The 11,915-nt window shown below is 41.6% G+C and overlaps 1 protein-coding gene across 2 annotated transcripts in view; it reads right to left on the bottom strand.

The window, feature by feature from the left end:
- Positions 1 to 5,707: 5,707 nt before the first annotated feature.
- Positions 5,708 to 11,915, bottom strand: part of phf14 (PHD finger protein 14) — a 96,415-nt gene continuing 90,207 nt past the window's right edge. For both annotated transcript variants that reach the window (XM_071499587.1, XM_071499588.1), the window contains exon 18: positions 5,708 to 6,530. In XM_071499587.1, the coding sequence (XP_071355688.1) occupies positions 6,456 to 6,530 (75 nt within the window). In that variant the 3' untranslated portion in view covers positions 5,708 to 6,455. The remainder of the gene's footprint in view (positions 6,531 to 11,915) is intronic.

The raw sequence follows: 11,915 nt of genomic DNA, 5'->3' as shown, positions 1-11,915 counted from the left end.
AGATCAAGTTTGAAACTCTGACTGATTACCTGTTAACCAGTGGTCACTTCAAGCTGCTGCTAAAATCCTGATCTTATAACCATGAGGTCGTCTGACAAAATCACCAAACACATCAGTTAAAGACACAGACTGAGCCGCGACTTCAGCTGATTTACTGTAAAATGATCATCGAAGCTCAAATAACTCAAGACAAGTCTCTAAACAAGTCCCAAGTCTGAGTGATCTTCTCATTTAGTTCTTGGGCAGAAAGCTAGTTGGCATTAGAGAAAAAACAGTGACTCAATTAACTGATCAATTGGTTGATAAACAGAAAATTGATTGGCATCATTTGGCATAATAAACTGATTAATTGTTTACATCGAGCAAAACATTCTCTGGTTTCTGCTTCTCAAATGTGAGGAATTGTTTTTATTTGTTGTCATTGTACTTTCTTTGGGTTCTAGACTAAACAAGAAATTTATGGCCTAAACTAATCAATTCAAAACTAGTCAATTTATCAAAAAAATTTGCAATAGATTAAATAATAATAAAAATGTTACTTCAAAGACAGCTGTCCTTCTACCTGGATTTTATTTTGGAATTACCTGCTCTAAGTATTAATGAAAGCATCCTCAGTTTCTGGAGTCATCACATATGGGTAGCGTTATCATGGCCTTTGGTCTTTGAAGCAGGCATTCACCCTCTGTGTGTGTCTGTCAGTTTAGTCTGTGGCCACACACACACTGTACATACAAACAGACAGCTTTCATTACAGTGTGAAGCTGTTGTTCTGCCTCCATCCGTCAGATATCTACATTATATTAACCCTCTCTGTGTAAACCTACGGCCAATCCCACAGAACCTACACATCTGTGTGACCCTGCTGCTCTGTGTATGGTGGTGTGCTAATGAACAGCAAAGTGTTTATCACACAGGAGGGGAAAGGGGACATAAGTGATGTGTGTGTGTGTGTGTGTGTGTGTGTGTGGAGGACTGAGAGGGAAGCCGGGAGAAGGTCTGCAGTGTCCTCTGAGGTGGTTGTTTCCTGACAAAAGGGGGCAAGTGTTTGACTGACCCCCAACCAAGAGCCTTTGTCCTACCACGCACACTCAACTATATATCAGTTAGATACACTGAGGGTGTGTGTGTGTGATACACTTTACTGCTGTGTGCCCTTCAGACGGTGAATTTACAGGTATGATTAAACACGTTTCACTGGAAATAAGAATGAGGCTGAACAAATCAGACTAACCACAGTTTTTTCCCCGGTGGAAGAGAATCAGTGATAGAAGAAACCTCCACTTGCAGCTGCAGATAACATGAGCAGCATATAATTCTCCATCATCTTATCCACTCCTCTATAGGGTTGAGGTATTTTGGAGGTATATGGGCTGATAATTTTCAGAGGGGAGACAATTCTCAGTTAAGGCTCACTGGTGGGTGATGTCTGTATGAATTACACCTTCCATAAAGCTGTAATAGGAAGGACAATTGGCGGCTTGTATCTGTGCAGCCTTGTAGGGTATTTACCTTTTTATGTGAGTGTAAATTTGACATGTGCCAAGGACAAGGCTCTACCAGATGTCTTTCCTTTTTGTATTGGCTCACAGGGCCACATGTAGTACAAACACACTGTGGGAAAACAAAGATCTGTCAGTCAGGGTCATACATAACGGTCTAAATGCTGTTTCAGAGGCAAAAACGACATAAAATGAATGATCAAACTGAAATATTTTTAACATCATTTGAAGCAGAATCAGCATTTATAACATAAATGAACAAAACCAAACATAAACATAAAAGACATTTATTTTTTCAGTAAAAGGGAATCAAAGTTACATGCAGATGGGAGGTTATTTTTACATATGCAGTGGATATATAATTAAACTAATGTGTGTCTCTTTCAGCCATTAAAATGAACGGCCAGCTGTATAGTATGAAAATCAACAGAATAAATGCTTCTATATAAATGTATGAAGGTATGAAGCTGTCTGCATAAGAGCTCTGATTGCTGCTTGTTGGACCTGTCACAACAGCTGCAGGTAGAGGAACAGGCTGAATTATAGGTTTTTGGTCTGATGAAAAAGAACAGAGGTGGCAGAACATTCCTGAGTCTTATTCACCATGGTGGACACACACATGTGGAGCTTTAGTTTTTAAAACTTGGATTAAAGTTAGGAAATGTTGGTGCTATCTTTTTTTTTTTGGCCCACAGACAACTTGCTAATCAATCATTGACTGAAGCTGTGCAGCCACATCTTTAGTAAACACCTTCATATAAGACCTATAAGATGCTGTGGAAAAGCTTTATGCCAGAATAATCTGCCACTCAGAGAAACAACACAGACATTACATTTTAAGAAAATGGCACAAATTCTATTTTTCAATTTCACAGGTCAAAAAGTTCAAAAAGTCACTTATTCCATCTATAAAAACTACATATGAAATCGAAATGCAGTTACTCTTTATTTGGATGGACCACTGACAGAGTATTTGTAACATTTCAGTTATAATTGTTGAACATTTTAATGTTCAAGTAATGTTACAGTGTTACAAATACTCTGTAAACTCTCTGTAGCTGGACTTTCCTAATAAAGTGTCAGGCCAATCCAAAATGCTTCTTCCATTCCAGGTAATAAAACCGCAGAGGCATCATGTACGGCAAGAGTACAACCCAGTGCAGAAAGTAATAACAATAATGTGTGTCATTTTGTTGTTAGCTGTTTGTCCCACCTTCCAGGGAGCTCTTTCCTTCTCCTGGTCTTCCACTCCATCCCAGTTACAAGTCTTGGCAGGTCAGTGCTGACCCAGTCTAAGCAGACAGATCTCACAAGAGTTATCTCTCATTCAAAGTTCCCAGAAAATACCCAGTGTATCGATTGTTTCGGAGGTGAGGATGAGGGGGCGGAATGACCGATGCAGAGAGCTGTACTTCAGCTTCCAGCAGTGGTGCCTCTGACAATACAATACAACACAATGGTCCACTGGTGGGGAGCTCTGTCCTGCACCGGATCATCCTTCAGCCTTATAATGTGAACAGTCAGTATTCTATATTCAATCTATCCAGTGGGTTGAGGTGTTGATATCCACAAGAAGACATATTCGTGGTTTTAAGAACCAAAAACCATCTCAGTGTAGTTTTACATCTCCTCTCTCAGGCTTCTCTCTGGAGCTCTGGTAACAACCTCTGCCTCTCTTCTGGTTGACTGACTGTTTTCTGAGTGAAAATATAACAGATTCCAGGTAAACGGTCCACGTGGGCAGGGCTAGGGCGTGGCTGAGAGCAGTGACTGCTTTGTTGTGACATCACAAAGTTCCAGAAGTCCTGACAGCTGGTTTTAAGGCTCAGTTTCTGAATACAGGCTGTGTGCATTTCTCTGTGGACTGAGGCTTTGATACTTTCACAGTATTAATATAGAACCTAGACCTGCTTTATAATCACAAACACATGGACGTCTACCTTTAGACTGGATGGACCTTTAAAGGCTGAGAGACATGAACATGGAATAAGTAGGGATGTATTATACACAACCCACATCACAATTTCAGTTTGTTAAAGATGTAAATGTGCAGCTTAGCTGTACAGCTGTGAGATGTGTTTGCACTAGTGACACAGTGACAGCATCAGCATGGTGAGACATGGGTCCTGTGATGGTGGATGTGAAAACACAACAGAGCACAGTGTTTCCTTTGTTGCTGTGAGACCTGGCTGCTAAGCACCGCTCCTGCTCTTTGTATTATTCTCATCATCAGGAGCTGTTTAGTATGCTGCGGGTGTAAATGGGAGATTGGCGGGGCACTGGGTGGCAGAGTGGGCCACTCTATCATCAATGTGCCCATCGCTGTTATCATAAGCCTAATGACATCGCTCTCAGACGGCATGCTGGGAGCTCGACCGCGGGGAGCCCGGCTCAAATGTCTGCAGGCGCCAACGCCTCCCGTCATCAATTCTCCAGATAATGTCTTTCACGGTTCAGCAGTCTTACAGGGCTTCCCTCCTGTCTGGCCTTGAAATGGGCAAATTAATAGTTCCTTTGAAACAAATTGGAATTACACCCCTCGATGCCTTAATGTCAGAATGCAAGAGCGTAGATGTCCCAGGTCTGACTGCTGATGGAATATGAAGATCTGAGAAACACACTGGAGGAGGACAGTGTGAAGGGGTGTAAAGATATGCAGGAGACCCCTCGCACACACACATTCTTTCCCCCCTGCTCAGCATGAACCTGAGCTGTGCAGTGCAGTGTGGTCCGTGTGAACGAAGATTGGAAGTGTTTAATCCTCAGCCTGAAGAGGGAAACCCCTTGGCCCTGTGAAACACTGCGACACTGAATAATCTCATGCCTCATTATCAGTGCTATCTGACTTCAGATATGTTTTATGGAGCTGTTTCTATTGCAACAAATAATTTGAAACATAAGATAACATATTTTCTAAATCTTTTATTTTACATCGTGTCTTGCTTTGCAACCACTGCCATGTTTCTGATATCACACGTGGACGTCTCTAGATTCGTCTTAGTTTTATTCATTCATTCATTTGGCCTAAAGCAGTCACTATTGACTATATACATTTTGTTGATTACAATGAAAGGTAAACTTTGGTGACTTATACTGTTATTCTAAGACCAACCTCCTGTAAACAACGAGCCCACAGGTCGTCTGTCAGCAGGTTATTATGACCCATAGTTAGGTTTTGTTGCTAGGCGACATCTAGTGGTTGTAGTAATGATGACAGGAGCAAAGGGAAAAGTGCGGTGACGTAGTTTATAGAGCGACAAAGTCCACGTCAGGAGGAGGTTGGGGTGGATGGATGAATATGACACAGGAGAGCGGTGTTCAATTCCCATGTGACAGTAGCAGTTTATGTTGTTTCTATTATTGATGACCGTTGTTGTTATTATTGTAACCATGACAACAGAGATCGTCCAATGTTAAGGAAGAACTTATTTTGACCCAAATCACCATCTTTTCCCAAACCTAACCAAGCCATGACCATTATTATAGTTACCATGGCGATGAAAATAGGTAAGCTGCTCTCGGTACAGTCCATGTGTTTATTATTGTAACCATGGCAACCAAGGTCTGGTAGCCTGCCACTGCAGGGGCGATAGTTCCGGAGACACTGCTATGGGTCATATCAGAGGGTTGTTGGTTGCTATGCAACATGCTTTCTTTCTGGCTTTATCTTACAGTTGCCACCAACCAATAGTGTCTCGCTACAGTCAGACAAGAACCACGCTGACTGAGAGCACTCAAACATTTAATGAGCATCAGTAAAAGAGAAGCAAAGGTTTTTTGCAGGTCAGATTTATTGGCACTTTAAGGGATAATTCCAGATTTACTGTGAAAGTCTGATGGTGCTTCGGCCTGACGACAGTCTCTGGTCACATCTCACGATCTTTCAGGACATAAACCAAACTTTGATGTATGAACTAAAAGTCAAATCAACTTTACATTCCCTCTAATTTGAGTTAAATCCATCGTATTTAGCATCAAATTACATGTAGTAATTGATCTGAAGAATGAAGCTACAAACACGTTTGCTCTCTCGTTTGCTCTCTGTGGGTTCAATTCATTTTCAAACTTTGCTGACAAATGAGAGATGATTCTCAGGCAGCCTAGAGACCACAGACCACAGGCTACCAGCAGGTCAAACTACCATCTGACTATGAAAAAAACTAATTCTACTTTACAAAGTGTGTAAATACAATCTCTGAGAAGACACATTTCCTAAACATTGATGATTTTATTACAAATCCAATGACAGTACATTTTCATGTAGCACTTAAAGATACTGAAAATCAAAGATAAAAAAGTTTTTGAACATCAAAACAAAACTCAGTACTTCACATAAGTGTAAACAGGGGAGTGAGAAAATAAGTCGATATTTATAATGAGGGAAGTAACAAGATATGCATAAAATATAAAAATAAAATCCTCCAGTCAAATGTCAAGTGAAATACATTTGAAGACGGTGGAAAGCGTGTCACTGCTGCCATCAGACTAGAGTGAGTGTGCTGCGTGGGCTCAGCCCCACTCTGCTGAACAGGACACTGAGGATGCTCTATGAGAACACACTGCCTGATGATCATTAGTGTATGAAAATAGATTGCATGGAAAGTGTCTTTAATACATCAGGTGGCTGGGCACAGACGCATATCACTGCTGTAGAAGAAACACAGTAGTGAGTGTGCACCTACGGCCGGATGCTTTAATGTGCTGCTTCATGAAGATGTCTGAAATCTGTCCACCTGTTCAGCCGCGTCCATAAAAAGTACAAACTCTACCTTGGATCCAAAGATATCACCATTTAAATAGTGTTTTCTAAAATACACCTCTGGTTGCTAAACTATCTGGAGTGGAAACTAACTGCTGGCTGTCTACAAACTTTGGGAGGCTAGTAGAAAGTTACATGTGCTATAGACTGACGGTGATGCCACAGAGCAGGGGTGTGTTCAGGCCCTCTTCTGGTGTTCAGTTTGGAATCTCCTGCTCTGCCGTTTCCTCTTTAACGGAGTCATCTTCCTCCAACTGCTCCTCCTCTTCCTCCTGCAAACACAGGACACATCACACTGTTACACTGTTATATCACACGAGGCAGCGTGACACACATCAGCCTTATTCATGCAGAGGGAACAACTGAACTGTGTCACCAGGGAGTGGAAACTGAGATCAGGAATATATCAGGCCTGTCTACCAGAGACAGGTTGGTATGTTCATTAGTCATGTCTGTCTTATGACTGTACCAACACCTGCAGGGACGCATGCATATAACTGAATGTATACGTGTGCAGTGTCTTGGATTCATGCTCGAGCAGAGGAAACCCACATCCTGCCTGACACTGATATGTTCATACACTATTTTCTTACTATTTCGAAGACTTGGTGAAACAATGAATTGGAAAATCAAGAAAATCTCAATTAGCTATTGAGCCTTTTTCTTTATGGCATGCTGGCTTTACAGCTCATTCATGAACTTCATTTTAAAGGATAAGGGCCAACATTGATGAGCAGAGCAAAGTTTCCCCGAACAACTAAGCAAACTCAATCTGCTGATGAAGACCATTTGATATGGTTGAAAGCTCCGCAGCTAGGAAATATGTGGACCGTAAGTGGGGGTTGTTTTGTCAGCTGCTGTATTTTATTGACGGGAAACTAAAAGTTTAGTTTAATAGAATCTGTTTTCTTGTTTAAAGTTATTTTTTTGGCCTTTTAATGCCTTTATTGGATAGGTCAGTGAGAGAGTGACAGGAAAGTCAGGGAGAGAGAGGGGATGACATGCAGCAAAGGGCCGTGGGTCGGATCCGCACCCAGGGCCGCTGCCTTAATGGTATGCGCTCTACCAGGTGAGCCACCGGGGCGTCCTGTTTTCTTGTTTTTTGGGATCTATGTGGAGCTAAAAACCCAATCATTAGCTTAGCATGAACATCCAACACTCGTCTTTGAGAGAAGATGAGAGATAGAGAGGATGATTGGCTGCCCTCCAGCTGAAATGGAGGGCAGCCACACGATCCCCTTGCTATTGTAGCTTCTGTTCCACCAGCATCTGTAACTTTCAACGTTTCTTTCAGCGGACATCCTGAAAAGCTCAATTCAAAAATAAATGGAGAAAAAGTTTTGAACACCTCATCATTTTAGCTAGGATAAAATGCCAATTAGTTTGTTTAGCACTGATCCCATCACTGAGTCTCCCACAAGTCTCACAAAGTCTCATGTGAGCTTTAGATTCTCATCAGCTAAGACTGGAGACCAGAGAGTTGTGGATCAGCTTTTCAGATAATCCAGTGACGGGGGCTGTCTGTGGGAAAACCCCTTAGGTTACACATGCTAGTGGCTGGCTAGCAGGACGGCAGCTCTCTGTGAGATTCAGCACCTGGGCTCTGTTGTAAACACACACACAGCCAGCGATGTGTGACAGTTACAGACCAGTGTACCACAGGTGCATGAGTGTAAAGGGTTTGGGTGTAGTTTATGAGGGCTGCAGTGACAGAGACAGGAGGAGGAGGAGGAGGAGGCAGGTTTAGTGTGGTGGCTGTGGCTCAGGAGGTAGAGTGTCTCATCCACTAATCTAAGCCTGGTCCCCCGGCTCTTCCAGGCAACGTCTCAAAGGGTCCTTGGGCAAGTCACTAAACCCTAAATTGCCCCTGATGGCTATTCCATCAGTGTATGTGTATGTGTACAGCTGTGATGTATGTATGTGTGAATGAAGGGGGTAAATGTGGCAAGTGCTTGGAGTGGTTGATATGACTAGAAAAGCACTAGAAGTGCAGTCCATTTAGCAGTATTGTAAGTTTTACTAGTTGGCATTAGAAATCACTTTGTACTATGTTCTTTCTTTACAAACTTTGTGTGTTGATGTCTCTGAGCCTCTCCTCTGATTGGCTGACTGTTTTCTAAATGATCCATTAAAAATACAGCAGATTTCAGGTAAACACTCAGGGAAACCAAATCCTGCAAGGTTGGATGGTGGTCCAGGTGGGCAGGGCTTGGGGGGTGGCTGAGCATGGTGACTGCTTTATTGTGACATCACAAAGTTGCAGAAGTCCTGACGGCTGGTTTTAAAGCTCAGTTTCTGAATACAGGCTGTGTGTATTTCTCTGTGGACTGAGGCTTTGACACTGCCCTCTACCTAAGTCAGCTGGGATTGGCTTCAGCCCAGCCACGACCCTATAATCATAAGGGGTTTGGATAATGGATGGAATTTACAGCCTGCTTTATAATAAAAAGAAGACATTGACATCTGACTTTACACAATATGGGACCTTTAATCAGTATTCAGAATGACGGATCAGAGAATCTAATTCACTTACATCCAAATCAGGCTTTTGATTTAGGATCCACTGTATTAAAGATGAAATCATGAACTCAGTAGTGTTGTATTGACCACAAAGATCAGAAAAAGAACTTTTCTTTATTATATAAATAACAAAACAGCTTCCAAATATATATGTGAGTTCTGAAAGCAGAAAAAAACAAAGTGGCACACAGAACAGGGATCGAGGTCGGCCAACCAGGAGCCGGCTGAGTTAGTAAGGCAGACAAAGTGAAAGTGACAGTGATGCGAGCTACAGCGGTGATTAAACGACTCTGACAAATACAATTATCCCCCATCTTGAGGTTAATAAACACATCTACACACCAGAGTGTGTGATTACCAGGTTGGGATCTGCAGCCACAACACCTCCTGAATCCACATTCCTCCAGCGAGCTGAGAGCAGACATTAGTGAGATTCTAATTCTCTGTCTGTTAAGCCTGCTTCCATGCCAACATGCAGAAATATACAGAAGTAATGTAAATCTTTCCTGACAGACTGATCTCATCACTATCTGATGCATGCCTACACAAAATTTTAAAATCTAAAACCTACTTCCAAAATAAACAGGGCCTAATGTCTGTGAACTTTGCCCCTCACAGTGTGGAGTGACTGTGTGCTCTGAAGATTCTTTAAGATGTAATTACATTATTATTTTTTATATTATATAATTATCATATAAAAATATCTTCTTGGCAACTTTATGATAACAGCTCCAATTCATTTCAAACTATTAATCAAGTTTAACAAGGCTGAGCGTCTACAGCCCCGTCAGCAGCTCTGGGAAGGTGCAGACACAGTGATGCTGTGAGTTCAATGTTAAATGTTAATGTCAATGTGCTAACATGTAAAAATACTGATTCTTACTGTGCTCTGCCTGTCACGTGTGTTAAGATACTAGCATTTGCTGGGTAGCACTGAACACAAAGTACACCTGAGGTTGATCGGAATATTATTAGTTGTACAGATATTTGGTCCAATCAAAAAAAAAAAAAAGTAGTGGACAAATAAAATTTTTAACCTTGCTGCCATTTATAAAGACACCATCATGGTGGCCAAAAATGTGAGCAACATTTTCAATCAAACCCTCACTTACGATGCACTATAGATACTCACGATAACGCATTGTAACACAATGTAAGTTAATGATGGCAGGCAACAAATAAAAATAAAAAAAATCTAAAATGTCTCACATCGTGTTTGCTTGGAACGTTTGGGCCCAGTCTGCAAGAAGTCTTCAATCCATCAAATGTGAGTCTGAACTGACATTCGACAGAAATGTGTGAAAATCATCCTGTCGTTATTTTATTTTTTTGCTCTGAATTCATCAGCAGTGGAGTCTCTGCACTCAAGCAGAGTTTTGATATTTTTACTTTGTTTTAGAGAGAAAAGGTAAGAATTCAACCCCAGCAATTCACTGGCAGGGTGTTTTAAGTTGGATCATTTTTATTTGTTTTACACACCCACTAAATCTTTGTTGTATATGACAGGAAACAGGACTCTTGTCTCTTCCTGTTATTGTTGTTTTTATCTCATAATGTCATTAAACAGATTCCACTGGTCAAATATTTCTCTCTGTCTTGTGTTCTGTCTTCTTGACAGTGAAATTTCTACAGATACAGCTGCTCTGACACTTTGATTTAAGCCATGTGCAGATTTACTGGGGGTCACTATGACAAATCATAACCACCTTTCTGTTGCATGACATATTTCACATCACATATTACTTTATAATGCATAATAAAAGTATATGTGATGCATGTAGATACGCTGGGCCTGGAAACAAGTGTAACCAAAGACCCTCCCCAATGAGGCATGGTATTAACCCCTGTTAACATGTTCATATGGTGTCTTCTATATGATACAAGACATATGAGTGAAATAAGCAGGCGAGTATATCCACCTGGGAACTGCTGTGAACCAATGACAGTCTCAACAAAACAGAGTTTCATTCATCGCAAACCTATGGAACCAATCCTGTCAGCTCCTGAGGTGGGGGTGGGGGTGGGGGTAGGAGTGGGTTTTCCCATTATCATTTCACCACAGAGGAGAAGCCGGTTGTAGCTAATCATCAGCATTTTGGAGGCTATGTTAGCTAAAATAGTGAAGTCAGAGCTAATGATTTTTATCATTTTAATCAACACATTATTAGCTGTAGCTGTGGAGAGCCATACATAAAATACATCAACATTCTGATATAATGACATGTAGGACACCCTGTCCAATTTGCTCTTCTTCTTCACTGCCTCTGGTTCCAACACGTGTGTTGTGTTGCATTCACTAGCTGGCAAAACAGAAAACAAGCAGAGGTTTGATGAGCAGAGTCGGAGCTGCAGGCGAGCAAAGGGGTGGGCGGAGACAGGTTGGACAAATTTGCATATTCATAGGTACAAAGACTAAACAAGCAAAGGTGTTCTCCAAGGCATTTTAAGGCCATGAGGGGGTTTTTGTCATGAAAAAAAAAAATTCTAAATGAGGAGCAGAGATGAGTTTTCAGGGGTTTAATCAGTGCCAGGATAAGAACTTTTACTCAATATTCTTTAACTCAGTTATCAATATTCACCATGTCAACATATCGATCATGTAAACTACTCTCATGCAAATGTAACTTGTCAGGTAGGCTGTGATGAAGATGAGTTGAACTAGTATATTTCCTGGATTCTACTGTAAATAATTCATGGCAGACGGCGTGCAGATCTATTTGCAGCAGTTGTTAAGGCGTGTGTAGAAACAGTGAATTAAGGTTAGGGGTAATGCAAAGGACAGACCATATATCATCTCTTTACTAACAGGAACCTTGTCGGAGCTTCTGGAGCAGTCTTGATATGCAGTCTCCCCTGGAGAAAAATGTGCTACTTTTTCCTGAACTCTGGATACTTACTGGTGATGGTTCATAGAGATGATATAAATCTAGCTGTGGGCTGACACCTCATGAACTCCGCCATCGTATACACTCATGCCATCCACCAAATCTCCCTGACAGGCCTGCCAATTTTCCAATTACCTGTGGCGCCATCCTTTATCGGAGGGCCAGTCAGCTCTTAAATGGGAAACAAGAAGGGAGGAGGGGCCAGCGCATGCTAACTATCTCATAAAGCCAGAGATGTGCCTCCCAAGCCTC

This window comes from Trachinotus anak, unplaced genomic scaffold, assembly GCF_046630095.1.
Source record: "Trachinotus anak isolate AG129_WGS33_773 ecotype Australia unplaced genomic scaffold, CSIRO_AGI_Tana_v1 ptg000016l, whole genome shotgun sequence".
Classification (NCBI taxonomy): domain Eukaryota; kingdom Metazoa; phylum Chordata; class Actinopteri; order Carangiformes; family Carangidae; genus Trachinotus; species Trachinotus anak.
The sequence above is the reverse complement of the archived record's forward strand: the minus strand, read 5'-3'. Positions and strand labels throughout refer to the sequence as shown.